The sequence below is a fragment of the Mugil cephalus genome, chromosome 1 (genome assembly GCF_022458985.1).
Source record: "Mugil cephalus isolate CIBA_MC_2020 chromosome 1, CIBA_Mcephalus_1.1, whole genome shotgun sequence".
Classification (NCBI taxonomy): Eukaryota; Metazoa; Chordata; class Actinopteri; order Mugiliformes; family Mugilidae; genus Mugil; species Mugil cephalus.
In genome coordinates, this window is record NC_061770.1 from 9058091 (window position 1) to 9079069 (window position 20979).

General features: G+C 42.7%; 2 protein-coding genes across 11 annotated transcripts in view; both read left to right on the forward strand.

The window, feature by feature from the left end:
* Positions 1–763: 763 nt before the first annotated feature.
* Positions 764–10143, forward strand: nt5dc2 (5'-nucleotidase domain containing 2). Its single transcript, XM_047611222.1, has 14 exons — positions 764–1250; positions 3384–3568; positions 3655–3729; positions 3818–3873; positions 5108–5201; positions 5931–6059; positions 6379–6439; positions 6547–6649; positions 6765–6866; positions 6980–7061; positions 7187–7273; positions 8129–8269; positions 8531–8595; positions 9266–10143. Exons 1-14 carry the CDS (start codon positions 872–874, stop codon positions 9525–9527), a joined length of 1821 nt encoding a protein of 606 aa, XP_047467178.1. The 5' UTR covers positions 764–871; the 3' UTR covers positions 9528–10143.
* A 10365-nt stretch (positions 10144–20508) lies between these two features.
* The window catches only part of rap1gapa (RAP1 GTPase activating protein a), a 36780-nt gene continuing 36309 nt past the window's right edge, over positions 20509–20979 (forward strand). For 3 of the 10 annotated variants that reach the window (XM_047597210.1, XM_047597224.1, XM_047597201.1), the window contains exon 1: positions 20513–20674. In XM_047597210.1, the coding sequence (XP_047453166.1) occupies positions 20631–20674 (44 nt within the window). In that variant the 5' untranslated portion in view covers positions 20513–20630. Of the gene's footprint in view, positions 20675–20979 lie in introns of all 10 variants that reach the window. The other 7 variants (XM_047597185.1, XM_047597215.1, XM_047597167.1 and 4 more) reach the window with 5 other exon arrangements.

Below are 20979 nucleotides of genomic sequence, written 5' to 3' on the forward strand. Positions count from 1 at the left end.
CCAGCTTTAGCTGTGTTAGCTAAACTGTGACCCAGAGAGTCTCTTCTGTGGTGGGTGTGTGGTATACAGTAGTCGGATGAAGTACGACACCACCGTTCTGCACTGACTGAGTCAACACAGGAGCACATTTCATGCCACTTTATACTTTTATGCCACAGTTCCACTTATAACTCCAAAACATATGCGTTACAGCTTCAATTATGAACTACATTACACATAAAGAATTGAACGCACAAAACGTGGGACCACTTCATAAGAAATGAGGCCCTGCTACATTTTAATATACTGTGTAACAAGAAATGCAGCCACTAAGTGAAAACACAATATTTTAGTTTGTAAAAACACTCACATGCCAATTTATCCTGCATGGAGTAGTTTTTGGTTAAGTTTTTTTTTTTTTTTTTTTTTACTTGGATAACATTAATTCAGAACGTCACCACTTAAACTAAAAAAAAATCAGGCATGCATTTGCAAACTTCACCAAAACATAATGAAATCCCACTGAAAACTGTCTTTATATACACTGATCAGGCATAACATTATGACCACTGACAGGAGAAATAAATAACAAAAACGTTTTAAGAACAACTAAAACAACTGTGTCTCTCTGATGAGCCACAACTGTTTTGGAGGCAAAAGGGGAGGCCAACACAATGTCAGGAAGGTGGCCATAATGTTGTGCCTGATGAGTTTATTATAATATCTGTGGAGATGGTTGGCTGCAGGACTTCGTGACGCCAGCTTTAAAAGGCGGGGCATGATGGCAATGGGCGTGGCCACAGGGGGTATGTTTTCATGAGTTTTCAGCCCCAGTAGAGTTCGCAGTGCTAGCAGTTTTTAGACGTGTTTACCACGCACTTCTAAGAACAACATGTCTCTCAAGACAGTGGGCACAGCGTTAACTCGAACGATATGGAGGGGAAACAGCACCCCTCCTCTCGCCAGGTCCCCAAAAGCGAACAGACTCTCCACCTCATGCAGGCTGTCTGCAGGGCGAAAGCAGTGTTGCGAAAAAACAAAAGAGGAGCCAAGTTGCAGCTCGGATTCGGACAGGCCGAGTGGCGACGCGCCGTCGTCCAACGAACCCCCTCACGCATGCACGGCCGCGGACAAGAGGAGACCCAAGGAGCCCGTGGGTGCTCCCGGTTTAAGTGGTGTGCGACGACGGTCGTTCACCTCCACGGCGGCTCCCATGGACCAGAGGTCTTACCTGTGGAGCCGTTACAACGAGATGAAACGGCTGGTTCACGGTAAGCACGCCGTCCCGTCTGCTTATTTATCACACATGCATGGGAACTCTCCACCACGTCACCATCGGTGCACGATTATCAGTGGACATTTTGTTCGTTTGGGGATTGCGATCATCCTCTGTCCAAATAACCAGATGGGACAGCTGGGATATTAATGCCCTGAGTTCCTCTGTGCCGTTTTAGGTTAAAGTTTACACAACTGCTGGGAAAAACAGCAAAGGTTAAAGACATTCAAAAGAAGTCAATCTGCGCTTGTTCTTCCGTGGTTCCTCTATTCAGTAGGGTTTGGTTTAGAAATCAAAAACTTTTGCAAGAGAAGACACGATCTGTAGGCCTGCAGAGTGTTTCTGTCCAGCATGTAAACATGGGCTGTGCAGTCAGCGGTTCTTCATCTGCTCATGTGAGAAATGCTGTTTATGACACGGCTGACACGACTCTAGCGTCACTGCATGCCAGAAGATGATGGATCTGTTTTGGTGTGCACCATGATTGTGTGCACGTACAACAGATCTAACTGCATAAGCCTCGAAAATCTAGTTGGAGCGAATAGTTTGTTCTTGTTTTTGTTGTTGTGAATCACACATGATCGTGCACGGCCAGGCTTGCTAATATTTACAGGTTTGTTTATTTTGTCCACATGGTCCACAGCTACCTAGAGTGTGTTGTGTGTGTGTGAGAGAGTACAGGGGAAAGTATCCACACTAACAATACCAGCAAGTAAAAATCCAGCTTTAGTCACTGTAAAGTGCACAAAACTGTAAAATGGAGACCAGAAAACTTGTTATACAGCATGCCCTTTAAATTATACTATGACTGATGCATTAATATAAAACAGCATTTGAGGTCTGTAGCTAGTCACAGTAAAGTTTTTCCTTTCATGTGCTATTTGATAGATTCATTTATAGCATTGTGCATAAAATATATTATATTGTTCACATAAAATAAAAAAAAATTAATTCACTGCACATATTTGTTGTATGCTGCTATGTTTGTATTTCTTGTTTACATGCACTGAACATGCTGCACATGCGCATGTACTGATATCTACTGTACGTGCGAATACACCAAGTGCACTTGTGTTTGTAAACTAAACTCTGGAGGATGAAGTTCCTGTTTTATTTTGACTTTCATGAGCTCATGCATGTATCTGTATCTTCTTACTGCTGCTAAACATAAAGCATAGAGCAGCACTGCTGCTGTGTCTGTGTTTAAATTTCCCTTACGGGGATCATCTTAAGTATAGTGAATTCAAAAGCAGCATTTTTCCCTGCAGTGTTGTGCAGCAGGAAATACACAAACATAAAATAGCAAATGAAATCATTCCAAACAATTCCTCATTGGGCCGGGCAGCAGGGTGCATTTCAGATAAACTTTGTCTTTAGTATCAAGGTGGATGTTTTTTTCTTTCTTTCAGTGACTGAATCTGTGCAAACCACAAGTTCTCCACACAGTGGGTTTTAATTAAAGTCGTGCACTCTTCGCTAGAGCTGCGGTTTTCTAGATCTGATCCCTGAACATGTGACTCAGCGTTTTCATTATCTTTCATTGAACCGTCCCAGGACAGAAAGGCCATGGCCCACTTTTTACCGTTGACCAACAGCGACCCAGTCCTGTATTCATATTAGAGACCTTCGCCGGAAAGCATGGTGAAGTTTTTATTTAATCTGTGTGCATGTGTTAGCTGTGTGACTGTCCCTATCAGAACAGTAGGCAGATTAAACAGATAAGGGAAATAGCCGCAATTACGAGGGGTTACGAATGCTGTGGTCCGGTCGCCGTTCACATGGAATTGGATACAAAATGTACTGTACAGAATGTTCTATTTGGACTGGTTTAGTTCAGTCAAGAGTCAGTTAACATCTCAGAAACGCCCGTTACGCAACCTCCGGTGAGCCTGCCAGGCCCACTGTATTGAAAGCTTATTTTCTTTCCTACGATGTGCACAATCAGCAGGTTTCACAGTGGAAGTTTTACTGATTTATTTTACATTTAATCATGAGTTGGACTTTGGGAATCCTCTAATCATACATTCCTGCACACGATCAATGTGTGGTCTTTCCTCATCTTGATTAGTCATTGTCTGATTCTCTCTACATTTGACTGAGGATTTCCCATTTGTCTTTCCTTGGTCAGACTTGATCCCACCGGGTGCATGTAAATCCCTCAATTCTTCCGCCATCTACGCCAACAACGAGGTCAACTTGGCTGAAGTGGACATCTATGGCTTTGACTATGACTACACGCTGGCTCTGTACTCAAATGCCCTCAATACGATGATCTACAATACAGCACGAGGCTTCCTCATCGAACACTTCAAGGTGCGTTTTACAAGGTCGACCGTATTGCCGTCGCACTTGCTCTTATACTCAGCTAAATTTATCCACTTTGTCCCCCGACTTTGCAGTACCCCGAAGGCATCCGCAAATATGATTACATTCCCAACTTTGCTGCTCGGGGTCTTCACTACGACATCCAAAAGGTAAATTATCTTTTTCTTTCCATTGCAGGACAAAAAAATACGTTCTTTCAATGTGATTACAAATCAAACTATTTTCTTTCTCATGTAGGGTCTTTTGATGAAGATAGATGCCTTCCATTACATTCAGCCTGGGACAGTGTATCGGTAAGAGGTTTATCATTGTCACCGAACTCCATTTCGTGGAGTACTGAAATGCATTTTATACCTCTAACGACCTACACTGCTGGTTTGGTTCCATGTACATATGGTACGCCAATTTTATTTTTACCCATATCCCTGCTGCTGAAGGAAACAACACTATTTGTAAAGGTTCTAAGCCTTAATCAGAAGTGCCAAATAAAACAGCTCCTTGATTGGCCACTTTAGGCTGCAAACAAAGTCAAGTTAACCTCCACAGACCTACATGATACACTAGCGTATTTACAGCCTGGAAAGAAAACTAGTTTGGACGTCATGACAACTGCATGAGATTTTTAAAAATGTAATTCACCTTATTGTTATGCATGATTTAAGGCAGGGGTCTTCAGCATAGTTCAGGCCAAGGACCCCAAACTGATGAAAGATGAAGTAGGGACCCCCTACCTACTACATGTGTTCTATATTAAACTCAGCCTGTAGCTACTTATGTACGTTATTATCACTTTGCATTCAATATTAAGTTATTCAAATAATACATCCATTGATCCTTTTTTTTTTAATTTCAAACATGCAACAGTAGGGTGGCCATGCAACTGCTGCAAACATAAACATACCTGATTTAAACATACGTGTAATATGTGGCCTTTTGATTGGTTCAGCAGCGATAGGGGTGGGGCCTACTGTGTACAGGAAGCTTAGATTGACAGGACTGTGGCGCTCTGTGCGCTGTTGAGACAACTCCTGTATCACTAAATGAGTGAAGGGTGGATTCATGTTCATGCACATTTAAAGAAATTTGAATTTCTGGGGGAAATTAAAAAAAAAAGTCTAATCAACCGAAGATTTTGCGAGCCCCCTGCAGCACCTCCGCGGACTAACTAGGGGTAGCAGACCCCGCGTTGAAGATCTATGATTTAAGATGTAGCTGACATAAACGGCCAGTTTGTAACCACACGTGTTGATAGGTGATAGGTGCCACTCCCTTTTTTCTCCCGTTTTTAAATTAGCCGAGAATCAGTCGCATCTAGAAAGGCTCTTCAAGAAACCTGTTGGTTATGTCCTGCAGGGTTCCTGTGAGGGGTTTAGAGGATTGGTCACTGGGTCCATCCCTCTGCAGATACATGGCCAAAGTGTCTGTATTCAAATGAATGGATTAAACGGAAAACAAATTACATGTGCTGCACGTGTTCATATACAGTAAATACTATAAAGCGCATTTCATTTTTTTTTCTGTTCCCAGCGGCCTGAGCCCAGTGCCAGATGAGGAGGTCCTTGAGCTGTACGGAGGGACTTTCCATGTCCCCCTGCAGCAGGACAGCGGCTTCTATGGAAAGGTGGGGACGATTTTTTTGTACAGGGAAAAAAAACACTACCATGCACAATTTGCAACATCAGTTGTTGACATCGCAGGCACAAGGATCAGTTTAGGATTTAATCCGTTGCTGTGCCAAGACCTTTCAAATGTCAGGATTTACGTGACTTTACTGTTACGCAAGTCCTGTGGGCAAATTTGGTAACTTCACATGTACCGTTGTCGTCATAAATCAGCTGGAAAACCGTTCCCGTTGCAGAAAAGGCAGACAGGAAATTGTGAGTCAGAACTGAAAGCTCCTCCATTTGTAGTTGTGATTTTCTGCAAGCTGCACTCAGTAGAAATCTCCATAGTGTCTGAACAGCCACAAAGGTTAAGCTGACATGTTTTCCAATTAGAGGCAATTTGGATTCTGAGGTTTTGAATCAAGCTGAAATAACTTCCATTCCATCGGCTCTTTTAAGTGCTTCCCTGCAGCAGGAACTGTGCCTCCTGCCATCTCGTAATCCTCCTTGAAACAGCCTCGTCCAAAATAGTCTTGGAGTGCATCTAATCTCATTCAGGGACTTGGCCGTGTTTTCAGAGAGGCCTCTTGGAGGGTGACGGCTGTATTGAAAATTGGTCCTAATGCGATTGGGAAGTCATTCAAAAGACCACAGAGGCTAAAATAAAAGCTAATTAGTTCAAGTTCAAGATTTACTGCTGGCCCCGTAAAATAAACGCCAAGCATTAACATGATTTGTTCACACAGGGACCAAAGGTGAAGCAATTCATGGACATCTTCTCCATCCCTGAGATGACCCTCTTGGCTGTAGCCAATGATTTTTTCATCACCAATGACATCGACTATGATCCAGTTCACCTCTTCAAAGACGTCTCTGTGAGTTTGCCCACCCAGCTCACTGTGTAAACGCTTTGGTCTGTGCTCTAAGGTCAGGCCTCAGCCTGTAGGTTACACTGAGGAGCACTGTGCCCCGCACTGTTTGACTGTTTCCACACACTCTGATTCATAAGCTGGAGGCTAAAGACTCTGCTGAGCTTCCAAAACATAGAGCCAAGAACAATACCTGACTTTTTCTTTCTTGGCCCAGAGGTGTGCAGGTTTTCAGTTACAGGGCACAGCCCCGCTCCTTCAGTGTAATTTCAACCAGCTAACTTGGAAGTTTTTGGGCAAAACATTAAACAAGTTTAATCCTCAGGAAGCGATCGGCATGGTTCACCTCAAAGGCTACATGTACAAATGGGTGATGCAAGATCTCGGTAAGACCTTGTTTCATCTGTTCCAGTATTTACACAAAGTCGGCAAGTTGCTGCATGACAGCAAACTAATATTCTCTGTTAATGAGTTGTCTTTCCCAACTTTCCAGATAAGTTCATTCTGAGAGGAGAAGAGACAGATGCTGTTTTGCATCGTCTGGTCAGTCACGGGAAGAAACTGTTTCTCATAACCAACAGCCCCTTCAGCTTTGTGTGAGTGTTTGATCTTCGGGTGTGCAGTTATTCACTGTGATTCATAACAAATGTTTAACCTTGTTGCACTCTGTTGTACTAAGCTCATACTAATACTAGTGCTTTCTGCGTTCAGGGATAAAGGAATGACGCACATGGTGGGAAAAAACTGGAGAGACTTCTTCGATGTCGTCATAGTACAGGCGGATAAGCCGCACTTCTTCACTGACTGTATCAAGTGAGTAACTGTTTGTCATTCAGTGTGGTGAAAGTGGTAAGTTCCTCCTCATCAAGCTTGATGGAGTCACTTTAGCTTCAGAGCACGTTGCCTCAACATAGTTACTCTTACAGACCTTTTAGACGCTTGGACGGTAATGGAGACCTTCGGTGGGAAAAGATCAGCAGTTTGGACAAAGGACAGATCTACAAGCAGGTCAGTCCTGGTCCTGAACCTGTTTTTGTCTGTGATGCGGGGAGAAGTAAATATCATTGGCCATCTTGTGATAATTCAGTGTTCTGCTGAGACAAGTCTGTGATTTAATTTTTTTCCTTTTACAGGGGAACCTGTTTGACTTCCTGAGACTCACAGGCTGGCGAGGATCAAAGGTGCTTTACTTCGGGGATCATCTCTACAGTGACTTGGCCGTAAGTAGGAACAGTTGTGGATGCTGAATCACCGCAATTACAGACGCAAGTCTTGACTCATCATTAGTTATGTGGTGACTAACATTATTTCACTGTTTAATTTATTTTATGTGCTCTGCATAAAATAGAGCAGAGGGGTGAATTTCACAAGAAACTATTATTTAGAATTTTCCTAAAATGATGTGAATGCCCAGGTACCACATTCTAACACCATACTTTACTCATGATCTTTTTAAACACACAAGCAGGGGGTTAAACATGCACATTCTGTCAGATGCCCACTGTCTCACCCCTTTGCTCAAATCAGAATATTTCCAGTGTTGCATAAGGGTGGGGTCAGAAGGAGCTGCACAGTGACCATGTCTAACACTAGGTGGCAACACTAGGCTAATACAGAAAGAACTATAGGGGTTATTTCACGCTGTGAGAAGCATATTATTTTGTGCGGAAAGGACAGCAAAGTATTATAACTTGATCTGCGTGGGACCTTTCAGACAGGGAGGAGATTCAAAATGGTTTACACAAGGCAGAATAAATCTTACAAACTCATACATGTTATACATGGAGTACAAATAGATAAAACAAAAGACTTTATATTCTGTTATATATAAAGACATTTAAACCAGCAGTAGTAATTCATAGCATACTTTATGGAGAATATGGAGGCCACTGATAGTGCTGGTTTGCCCCTAAACTTACTGTGACCGTTCTAGCTGCTGTGGAGCACAGAATCTATGGGAAATCCAGATACAGAAGACAACGTTTTTTTTCTCCACCCCGCTGTGTCGACAGCTCTGAACTGAGACGACAGAGACAGACCCACGTTTTCAACAGATACTTTACCCTTTCTTGCAGGACCTGATGTTGCGTCACGGATGGCGTACAGCCGCCATCGTGCCAGAGCTGGAGCAGGAAACCAAAGTGGTGAGCACGGGCCGGTACGCCGTGAACCTCACCTGGCTGCAGGCTTTAACTGGCTTGATGGAGCGCCTTCAGGTGAGAAGTTAACCCTCCCCAAATCACCGATATTAATAAAAATTGTCCAGCTTCTTGTAATTCCATGTGACTTCTGTTTGTAAGCTCCTGCTGCTTTGTGATATGATAAGTGATAGAATGACCCACAAGTTGTGTGTGTCCTACCTTGGAAATGGGGATCAGATAAAAGCTCATGTACTGGTTCAAATTATGCATATAAATACTTGTGTTTATTGATGTTTGTGTACCTTAATTTGACCCTTCTGGTCTTTAATACCACAGACACACCGTGACCCAGAGTCTAAGCAAGTTTTTCTGGAATGGCAGAAGGAAAGAGAAGAACTAAGGTGAGTAGCTTTATTGTTATCTTTCACTCAAGCGCCTCCCAGTGAATCTAGTTTAAGGAGTGTGCAGTGGTAGGTTCACTGAAATACTGTCACAAAGCTCAAGAGTTAATAATTCATTTGAGAGTTTGTCTGAACTCTCTTTCACAATTCTACTGTGCTATATTGCATTAGACACTTTCTGTATATTAAATATTTAAACCTAGCTCCATATGAAACCAGCTTCAGTTACAGAGCAGTTCAGCTTTTATTTAGGAGACACACTCTTAGATAGATTTCCTTCAAGTGGCTTAAACAGGGCTACGTTGGTTGACGCTGGGAAAGTTTTCTAGTTACTGGTTTAATACTGTACTGGAAAAACAGAGGGAAATAAATTGTTGTCGTTTTCATAAAGGCTCATTGTGTGAGCTATTGTGATCTGATATTATGCTGAACACAGAGACTGCATTAGGTCATTGGTCCAGTCACCAGTTTGTTACATGATTGCATCTCATTTAAATGGAACATTTCAAGGTTGCCTCCTTTTATTGAACATTCGTAGGTAATTCAGTTTTTACTTGTGTCTTCTTCCTATTTCTGCTTAAGTGAATGATGATAATATGTCTTCCTGCATATGTGAATACGAACGTACCTAATACGGTATTAACTTTTACCCTCACCTTTCATGTTTCAGGGTGTTGACAAAGAACTTGTTCAACCCGCAGTTCGGCAGCATCTTCAGAACATGTCACAACCCCACCTACTTCTCCAGGCGCCTGTGTCGTTTCTCAGACATATACATGACTTCCTTAAGCTGCCTGTTGAATTATGACCTCTCGTACACGTTCTACCCGCGCCGCACCCCTCTGCAGCACGAGGCTCCTCTCTGGATGGATCAGCTCTGCACCGGCTGCATGAAGACACCTTTTCTGGAGGAGATGTCTCACATACGATGAGAGCTGTGCTCTCCTGAGTGACTTGTAGGATTTCTTTTTTTTTAGGCCTGGTAAACACTTGAGTTAGCCGGAGAACTTGTAGCAGGGTGTAGTTTTATCTAATGCGCCGCAGCCTTTCTAGACCATACCCGGTGGGGCTGTACGTGACAACGCAATAATGTAGGAATAAGTTGGATGGAACATTTTAAACAGATTTTACCATATAAAAGCTACCTTGTATAATGTTCAGCTCATGTGTGAATAGAGCAGGTGGCTGTCCAGTGAGCGCGTAGTTGTGCTGATGAGTAAACTCCTGCCTCCAGTACGCTCCGGCTCCTCATCTAAACCAAACAGAGTATTTCCTATAGCAAGAACACCTCCGATACGCACAATCCACTGTTGTCTTCTACATGTGTCAGTGTTACAGTGTCCAGAGTTGTCGTTTCACACACTTGTTTTAAAAACTGCTTAAGACGGCGCTGAATGACTCCCTCCACACAGCACAGTCAATCTTCCCCAGTGAATCCACCAGAGGGAGCTGTAGGTCCAGCTGCTGCCCAGAGAGCAGTAAACATGTGTTGGTACAAAACTGACAGACATTCATTAAAACAAATAAAGGACAAAAAAATATACATAACTATGTGTTGATGTCTTCTTAGACCTCCTACTGTGCACTGCACATTTTCATATAATAAACGATGCAAGTTATGTCAAGATCATTATTGAATTGAACGGATTTAGCTCTGACTAGCTTTTACAAACGTATGATGAATTAAATAAATGTAGCTAGTCCCTTAATTGTGCATGTAGTATTAGTACCCTTTCTTCCATTTATTTCATTGGTCGTTTGGTTGCTAGGCAGCGCAGCATCCATTCACCTCCACTGTAGTCGGCATCTTAAATTCATTCACTTCCAGCCGCCTGCACGAAGGCAGCAGCAAAGGTACTGTACTCTGCTCTGTTACTTCTTATTTGTTCGTGCCAGAAGCGAACAAGTGTTGCAGCTGTAGACGGACTACAATAAAAACAGGCTTGGGTTCAAGTTTTGTCGCGCTGTCCCGTCCAGGGATAGTTACAGCTGCTGTGTTGTTGTTTTCTTGCAGTGTGTGTTTGTTGCGGATGTAAGTTGCATGCTTGTCATGAATAATGAACACACGCTTTAAGCTACTCGAGTGCACTGCTCTTTGCGTGGAGTCATACTTGTAGTAGCAGTGCCAGCGAGGTCCGAAAGTTTGCTTTCAAAAGAGACGCCATTTTAATGAGGTAAGGTATCGTTTAATACAAGCTGTTTGTGAAATGGTTCATTTCTGAAGCTGGCTTGCCTTTTCGGATATTACTTTTATATTTTCATTTTCTTTATTATTATTACTTTGTTAGAAAACCGTTGTTCATTTAATAATAATAATGATAATGAGGCAACAGCGATGACTTTCTTTGTGTAATAGTTGTCACAAAGCTCTGTGTGATTCTTTTATAAAAAATGGAAATGCCCTATCATTTTTAGCATGAAATAGTTTTCACATATAAATTATGCGGTCTTTAAATATTCTAATTGAAAGAAAAAATAAAAAGAGAAAAAAATAAAAATGCATTCACACATACACGGATGCCTTTTGACATTCAGCTATTAATCCCACTTCCACGTTCCTTCTCAAAATGTTCAGATTTGCATGACGTCTGATGGCAGAACGCCATTTTCTCTTGATTTAAAACTAGCAGACTATTGATTTGTCTATGGTTAACGTGTTCTCTTGGGACTTGCAGAACATCCTGTTTCCTCAGCCAAGCCCTGAGCGTGTGTTGTCTGACCCTCTAGCATGAGTAATAGACTACTACATCTTCTTGCACATCATCGCCTCTTTTGGCAGACTGCTTGTTGGCTGCATAGTGCACGATGGCTGGTGAGTTCCCTGTGCTTTGGTCGGTGGAACACAATCTTCGCTTCGGCTTGAGGATCCTGAGCGTCAGGCTCCATGTTTCTTTGATTCAACGTTTAGCTCCGCTGTGCAATGGAACAATTAGGCTGGCAAAACATTGGAGCACTGTCACAGTGTCACATTCACATCAAGAAACATAGCATGTGACCCACTTTAAGTTGTGTGAAATGAAACTGTGTCAGGAAAAGTGACGATTAACACCCCTGAGGGATGATTTCATAACGCATTCATTCTTTAAACTTTGGAAACTGCATTGCAAAACAGCAGGATCCTTCTGAGTCGCTGACAATACTGATGGCGGATGAGAATTTCACACAGATTTAAACTCATCATAAGGATGTGTGATGCTGTCGCTATAAATGCTGCATTATTTGTTTTCCGGGAATACCTTATATAACTTTTAGTGGTGCATCTGTACTTCTGCAGGGCGGACTGGTGTTTCTATTTCATGGCTCTGTGCCTCCAGTGAATAAGTCGGCATCTGAGCAGCAGAAGCTGCCAACAACACAAGCTTTTTGCACGTCGGTTGTATAATTTGGAATCAAGCATGAATGCATGAAGTCTCATTTAGCTGAAAGAACACACGAGCAGGAAGTAATTCAGCTGCCCTCCACAGTAAGTTCTATAACATGTACCTGATTCCACTGCACATGATTATTTTCAAATGAATGAATCTCAGTTGCCAGTGAGCTTTACCCAACCTGCCCCTTCATCCCTTCAATGCTTCCATCCTGCGTTTATCTATAACTTTCATTCCTCCTTCCATTTGCGCTTCCATTTCTTCATCCCTCTTCTTTTATCCTTCTATCCTCCTCTCCCACCTTTCCTCACCTCTAAATCTCTCAATTTCTTTCCACATTCAAGCCTCCCGTTCTTCTTTCCCCAGTGCTTCCAGCTGAGTGCCTCCGAGTCTGTCGCCACACTGGCCATGCTCTCAGGTTTGTGTGCTCTGGCAGCCAGTCCCTCCATGCTGCAGCCTTTTCTATTATTAAATGTAATGGGACCTTTACTTTCACAGCCTACGGTCTCGCTGTAGGAAGAATTCCCGATTGCAGATGATATTCTACCCATCTGCCTTGCAAAACTAAAACAACAAAGAGAGAGACGCCACAGAGACAACGACACGCCGTCTGTGTTGTCATTCCTGTTCTTTGACGTGTAATGAAACAGCGTCGTGTTTGTTAATTCATAGGGTTGGTTTTCTTTTAAGTAAACCTACAAATGAAAGAGGCATGGGTCTATGTTTGCTGAATCTGGAAATCTTAGCGTCAAACTGAGACTGGGAGGATGAGCAGATGAGACAGTCCTGAAGGCAGCGACATAATTGGCTCCTGCCGAGGTCCTGGAGCAGGGCAGTTTGAAGTCACTGTTGTGTAATGATTAATCACATCACACATGATGAGCAATTAGTCTGTAACAAATAAGGTTAAATCACCATTTGTCCAAAACACTTCTGTAGCTGTTTTGTTTGCCTGGGTTTATTAAATTAGTAACACGTCACAGTCATAAGATATTTATTTACCTGAGTAGCAGTGACACTGTACATAGTTTCCATAACTGGATAAACAGCTATTAAAGTTTTATAGGAAAAAATGGGTGATGCCGACTATAAATCTTTTAATATGAGTCTTCAGTAGCATCCCTGTAGGGATGGCTTGCATTGACATACATTAGATTTGATTCTTTTCTCACTTTTACCACAAAGGCCTAGTCTGTATCTACAGTGTAGAAATGATACAGCATACAGATACACAGGTCAGATCGGTATCAGACATAGCAGCCTGTACAGCTAAAGGATATACAGACATACCGACAATTTTAAGAAGAACTCGCAAAAGTGTGTTTGCAAATACGTACAAACTTTTAAAATGTCAAATAAGACAATGTGACTAATGTTTGAGCTCATTCTAGTTGTACGCTGTATACAGACAGTATAAGAGCTCACTGTGAACAAGAGGTACAGCTATTATTTAAATGTCCCGCAACCTGACATTGTAGTTTAAATGTTTAAATTTAACCAAAGAACAGGGATTAACTTTATTTGGAACTTCATTCATACGATGTGGCTCCTTGTGTTGGTTAAGTAGGTGTAAAAGTATGTGACGAAGCGTGGAGCTCTTTATACTATGTTTGAACTCTTGATCCTGTACTGTGTGAGCTGAGTGCTTTTGTCTGCCATCTTTTTAATCGCTTTTATTACAAGCAGCCTCTAATATCTTTACTTTGTTTTCGTTCCCTTTTTTCCTCTCTTGCCACACAAGTGTTGCCAGATTTCACATAGATTGTTGACACGCTGGTTTATGTGAGGCCACCGGCTGCTGCTGAGACACTCTTTCATCATCTCACATGTAAGATGCCCCTTTGGCACCGTGTCAAAGGCTCTGAAGATGGGCTCTTTCTCTTCTGCGCTCTTGTTGTTTAATGCTCTAGTTAATACTCTTTAATGTGGTTCATACAAACCTGCTGCATTAAAGGATGTTGTACTGTATCCTTTTTTTTCTTTTACAAGTCACTTTTTTGATTTCTTAATTATGAAGGCGTCCTTTGTGCTGTTACCTCTGCAGCAATAACGTTTAAAGCTGATGCTTGAAGGCCTTTCTTTAGAAACTGGATGCATCATTTTCCTCCGTGCTGAATTATTCATGCGCAGACTGCATTTATGTGCATTCTCTGCTCAGAGGAGGATGTCAGCTGGACCACTGCAAACAGCTTATTAGAGTGAAAGTGTACTGTCTCTTTGATGGGCTTTGAATGAGTCACCCTCGCTCTGCCTCTGCATCTGTGGGGCTTCTATATTTATTCTTAATTTTCAACACTGGTTGCCTTTGTGCTGTCTCCTATTCAGCAGTTTCAGTATCAGCCAGAGACTGTGGGCGCAATCAGAGAGTTTTATTTGAACCAGTTTACTCAGCGCTATACCTCACATCCACGCTCTTTGATGTCAGCCTCATTACCATTCACGGAAGTGCGCTGTCATTGCTTTGAGTCTGTGGCGCTGCAGTGATTTGGGCTTTTATTTACATCTCCGGGAAAATATAATTCCCTGATGTCTTCGCCCTGCGTGATGGAGGTGGCTGGGGAATTTGTGATCTTGTGAAATGATCAAGTTCTTCTCAAAGTGTCCCAGCTGATTGTGACTTGTTAGAAGCTGAAGCGGCAAAAATTTTGTTAAAATTAACTAGAACACAATATTCTGTTATGAATCCATTTAAATGGTACAGGCTACAGTAAAGCTAGGCGTATGATTTTGCTGTGTTGGTAGAGTGCATGTGAATATGGCTGACGTGACATCTGACTCTTCTTGACTTCTTCAGTTTTATATTCATCAATGTGCATAAACTATTATGCCTATTTAAACACTGAGTCGGCATAAACGAACCGCTCTCGAATGATTTATTTAAAAGAAAAGGTTTGTTCCATTTCGACAGTATTGCACATACAGATCAGTCCGGTGTGACTCATAGGTCACCTATTACAGGTCACATTTCCTGACTCATCAACCCCGCTGCCCCTTGGTCACTCTGGAGAGAACTGTTTTCTTGGTGGCACATGCAGAAATATGCTTCTAATTGTGGAGGCACCTGCTGTTCCAGTGCTGAGCCTCTGACCCCTCGCACTCTCCACTCCTCTGTCTGGCTACTAACAAAAATAGATGGCAATCCCAGGGATTTGGTTCAGTTTGATCCCATCTGCTGCACAGAGAACAGAAGTTATCTAATGCTGTGTTTTCAGATTTTCTCTTGTAGCCTTTTTGGTTCCTGTTAGTTTCAGCGTCTTTTAAATGTTTATCCTCAACTTTGATCGCTTCTCCTTGTCTCTGAGAACTTCTTAAAATAACCTTAAAACAGCAATGAAATTCTGCAGGGAAGGAAAAATGTAATGTTCAATAATTTAAATGAGCTTGTTTGTTGACATTAGTGCAATCGCTGTGCTAGCTGTTGCAACATAATATTTTTTTTTTAGTTGGGAAGTATGAATCCTCCTGCAATCTGTGTGAGCTTGCAGTTTTTGAAATTTGAATTGTAGAATTTCATCTTCTATTGCTGCTTGTCCTCTGGAGGGTTGTGGGGAGGCTGGAGCTTATCCCATCTGTCAATGGGCAAGACAGGTCTCCAGTCTATCTCAGGGCCAACACACAGAGACAGGCAACCATTCACACTCACACTCCTATGGCCAATTTAAAACAAATTTATTTTTTTTTTCTGTATAAAATAATTGTAATTATTAATCAAAACAAATGTTTGAATAGATACGAACAACCAAAGTATTTGTGTATTACTTTTCATGTTTACTTGAACCTACTCCTACAGCGCCCAGAAGGGGGCAATGCAACTCTTGAGATGGTCCCCTTCAGTCTAATCATGCTTGTGCAGACTCATGCTTTATAAAGTCACTGTCACCATAAAGAGGCCCCCTTTCTTAAACTCTCTTATTGACCTTTTCAGACCAAACATGTCTGGAATACACAAACAGCCAACGTAGTGTTGTTCAGTTCTGCGGTAGTGGTCAGTGGGAATGGAAGCCATCAAATACTCCCAGCGTGACTTGAAAGCAAAGGGATTCAAAGTTACCCTTTAGCTTTCTGACATTTGTCCTCCAGGCGCGGGATTTAAAGTTGAGCGGTGTCGGCCTGAGCGTGTCTCTGCTGTGGCAAGCACTCTATTGATCACCTGGCATGAAGACAAAGTCTTTGCAGTTGCAGGGAACCATCTATCATGTAGCTGCCTGAGACACAGTGGAGAGATAGCAGGGCACTGAGGATCCATTATAGCTGAAATAGATCTTTCTCTGCAATGAAGATCAATGAGCTACATGTCCCTGTAGCTGTTACCTTCGTCCTCTATTGGATCATAATCGTCTGAAGAAGACAGACTGTCGTGATTAATTGATCTCATGCGCAGTGGTATATTGGAGTTGCTCCATTATTAAATCACCTGTGACCCCTAAGAAAATACTCAATGATACGTGATTTGATATTCAAGAAATGAGAAAAAACTGATGCAAAGACAAATGCAAAAGGATGGGAACAAAGCAGAGAACTCATGGCTACATTCAAGCCGCAAAAGCGTGAAGCATCAAGTGGATCATTCCCGTTCCGTTTAAGCATGAGAACCTCTTTTCTTCTGCCCTGTCCACCATAACATCCTGGCCCCAAAAATGGGGAGGCTATGAAAGGCCACAGTGTGTGCACGAGCCTGTTGGTAGCTGCTCCCAGGGGCCTGAGGGGCATGTGACCTCGTTGGGAGGTGGATGTTTGAGCGGGAACGCTTCCACCCCTCCCCGTCAGACAGTCTACGGTCCTTACTGTAACTTCTTTCTAAATCTGCTATTTTCAGCTGTTCTCCGAGTTTGTCTAGAAATCCAACAGAGGATGTGAAAGTGATGCTGAAGAAGAAATGAAAGCGAGTGCCGAATAAGAAACTATATATAATATTGAATGTGCTACCCAAGTCACTTGAAGTGACAATAAAGTGAAGCGAAGTAATAGACCTTCTTCTCTCCAAAATGACCCGAGGGGGAAATTTGAGCCATCCAAAAATAACAAATGCCTTTAAATAATTGCTTCTGCCTCGGCACCAGTCATGCAGTCAGGTACAGAAGCTGGCAATGTTGAAAGCAAATGAAACACTCACAGAGATAAAGCTCAGCCTATTTCCTCGCACTTCAAAGCACAATTGCCCTTTGAATATTCACTGCCTTCAAATATTTGTGAGGCACCCCTTCCTCCACAAGCTCACCCTCTCCAAATATCCTCGGCATATGTGTGCTCCTTGTTGAGCCGAGCACCAGGAAAATATTTACAGTGTATACAGTGGCCATAGGCGGCTTGTTGATCGCCGCACGGTACAAATATTGTGGAATGATTTAACCCGTTCACGCGTTCAGCTTTCACTTTTTTTTACAGTCTTGTCCAAATAGGCAGCCCTCACAAACAAGAACAGCCTCTGCTTGCCCCTTCCCCCCTATCATGAATAATGGCATTTTAAATAAGCACTAATAAATGATGCACGATTGATCGTTTACGTGGTAAAAACTCGCTTGAGTCTTTGTGATCATAAAAAGAAGTCAGTAAACTATTAAATCGAAAAATCCAAATGAATCCAAACAAGAGAACAATCTGGTGCACATGCAGTATGTTGAAGGATAGCATTTTATTTTCAGTAAAAATACAATAAATAGTTTTTTTATTTTTAGCTGGATAAAGCTTTCATGAAGCCAGCAACGCTATACATCTCTACTTTGTATTAGCACTGCATTATGGTACTTAAAGTTCCTCCTTTAAAAATCCGAGTGATGAATTCGAAATCCATTTATTCAACAACTGCCTTCTCACGTGCTAGTCGTCCAATCGACATCTGCTGTTCCATAGACAGGCACAACGCTCATTTATTCAGGAGCAAATTTCCTGCCTCAAGAAAGCAGCTCTGAGGACGAATGAATGATTTTTCCCTCTGCTCCCCCCCTCCCGCCCCCCCTCGCCTCTCTCAGTCCTCATGTAACACACCGGCTCTGCCTCAACATCTGCCCTGCTGCCGCTGCAGCTACCCCAGCCACACTCCAGACTGGGGCATAAATTATTGAGTTTATGAAAATGTGTTTTTCCTCATTCACAGACTGCAAATAGGAGGAGGCAACCTACAACTCATCTACTTACACCTGCAGTAATAATAACATCCGACAGAAATGGCTTATGAAACAATGATCACGATTTCTGATTTTCTTACGAACGTGGATCAACGTCAGCTTTGGTGATTTTGCGGTGTCAGTAGTCTGACGACGTGGCTATCGGCAGGGATCTCCAGTTTTTTTGTCCTCTCGAGAGTCTTCCTGCCCGTCTTCCTGCCCATTCACTTCCTTTAAAACAAAAGAGGAGCCAGGGCTGCTCGGAGGACTGGGCCTTGTTCCTGAGGTGATGTGATTAAAGGCTCCTGTCTGAGCTGCGCCCATTCAAATGCCTCTCACACACACACCGCAGCTGCTTTAGTTAATTGAATTGTCAGGAAAGCAGACAGGTCTGAAGGTAGCACCAAGACTGATGTGCTAAATCAATAGAGTGGCACTTAAATAAAGTCGGTCTGTGGCGGCACAGGGGAGCAGGGTAGCTCTCTGTTTGTTAAAGTAACGGAGCTCATTGTTGGGTCGAGGCTTTCGTTTGGAGACGGCTAAGACGTGAAAAGGTTTGGTATATGAAACATGTTCATCATGACGATCACAAACAAACCCAATTTAATTGCATTCAAATTGTCTCCTCGGCTGCTATTTCTTTGCATTTTGTTTTGTTGTTTGTCTTACAGCACGCAGAGTATTTTTTTAATCAGATAATCAAGGCCATGTAATTTGGCTTTTTAACTTCAGGCTAGAAAAAATGGATGATGGCTGTTTAATTCCTTAAAGTTCAATAAACAGCGTTCCCAGATATTAATAACAAAATACATCACTAGACGGCACTAGAGGACACCCTGTGGGCGAGAGGAGGATGTGGTGAGGATGTTGTATGGATGTACATAGACACAGTTGTGTGTTGAGCTAAACGCTCACAGTGCCACTACTAACATTTCTATTTTTTTTCCATGGTCGCCATCTTAACTTAGCTTCCTAAAATCAGCTAATTAACTCACATTTTGACTGAGCGTGGGTTAAGGGATCTATGAGGCAAAATTACTCACAAGGGGTGCATGGTTGCAGCAAATATGATGGCAGAAGTTATTGCGACAATCAAATTGGGGTGTAGTGTCACCCTCATGGCAGCGTTAGTGGTGAATTCACATCTTCTACATGCATGTAAACTTGATATGAGTCCATCCAGTTGTTTTTTTCAGTTTGGGCAAAAGTGATACACAGCCGTCATTAGAGCCTCACTGCGTGTGTGATAACTAATTGTCAACCAATAATCTCTAACAATCAATCTATTATCCATCGACCAAAGATCTGTCCAGTAAGATAAATAACAACATGGCTACGAGACAAAGTGAGGTCCATTACTGACAAAGTCAGCCAAAGGACTGTGCTTAAGTGTTTTTTTTAGGTGATTGCTCTCTTGGAGGAAAGGGGTGATGTAATTGCGCAGAGATGATGTAATTGCTTATCAGCGTGATTGTGCTCGTTTGGTAGGCCTATTGATTAATTAAGTTACTACGAGTGCTTTGTACTTAATGGGATGAAGACATCATTGGTCCTTGGAGGAATTAGGGCCACGGATTGATGAGAATTTATTCATACGTAAAAATGCTGTTAATCCCACGCAATGTGTCGGCCGCTGTCCTGCTTAACACGGGCCATGGAAACAAGAGTCTGATTCACCCAACACGGTGCGAATGCTTTGCTAGTGAATGTCTATCAGATAGCCGGCTGATGCTTCATACCGCGATCCTTCTTTATTCAATAAGCCGTGGCAGCGTTATTGCACCGTTGTCCACGTTGCCGCTTTCATCAGACTCAGCATCCAGCTGAAGGAGAGTCTCTACGTCCAGTTATCTACTCCATTCAATCAATGCGGTCAATAGTGAGTCAGGATAGCTTTGCGCATACCAGAGGTGATGGGCTAACAAAAGAAAGAATTACTGTAGGCACTCGATGAATGAGGAGATTAGAAACTTGCGCCGGCGTTGTCACCTACAGTATGCAGGAGTGGAGCTGCTAACTCTGGGCTAGGCTCCGTGATTAGGACATTTGTGAAGAATCATGTTTGCGGCTTGTTTTACCAGCTGTCTTCCAGTGACAGATAAAGACAGTGCTAGTGTTGCTGGACTTGTTTTGAGAGCCTAGAAAACCTCTATGTTCTTTACCTGTAGTTGCTATTATACTATCAAGTAACATAACATCCCTGTGTTTGTGCTGTGTGACATCATGTTCTTGATGCATATAATAAGGACTACATCCCTACACTCCTGGTTCGGTGGGAGACTGGCACAGTCAGCAGCTCTCACTCCAGCCCCCTCCACCCTTGTTCCTCCCTCATCCCTTTGCCGTTTCTCCCCTGTTTGTGAAGGAGGCGTGTAAGCAAGGAAGAGGCAGGGCACGTTAGCCCCGGCTGGGGGAGTGGATCTCAGACGGCAGGCAAAGCATACAAACACACACACACACACTCACTCACACACACATACACATGCTCAGTCAGCGTAAGTGACACAAGTGCTGGCTTCATTCAGCACTGAGTTGACTGACTCACTGCTATCTCTTAGCCAGTATGCCGCAGAGAAAGAGGAGTTTCACTTTTGGAGCCTATGGAGGGTAAGAAGGAATATCCTATTGATCTGCTCACTGTCTAATCCTCTTCTCAGTTCTCATGTGTGATGGTGAAAGCCTGAGCGTCTGTCTCTGGCACCTGGTTTGATGACTCTGCAGATTCAGCGTCTGTGTCTGTGTTTTTGTCTGTGCTGCGTGTCTGCGCTGCTGGTGCACCGGAATGCCATCATTTGTATCAAGGCAGCTTTTGTTCCAAATTACTCGTTATGTTTGTTGCTCATTGTTTGATTGGACCTGATGTTCCTGCTACTGTTGCTACGTGATGATCTCCCATAAAGCTTTTCAATCTG

Bases quoted from the DNA above. Each gene is read 5' to 3' on its own strand.
- nt5dc2 (XM_047611222.1), top strand. From the start codon at position 872: ATGTCTCTCAAGACAGTGGGCACAGCGTTAACTCGAACGATATGGAGG. The intron at 6,867-6,979 runs GTGAGTAACTGT...TTACTCTTACAG, and splicing joins TTCTTCACTGACTGTATCAA to ACCTTTTAGACGCTTGGACG. The intron at 7,274-8,128 runs GTAAGTAGGAAC...CCTTTCTTGCAG, and splicing joins ATCTCTACAGTGACTTGGCC to GACCTGATGTTGCGTCACGG.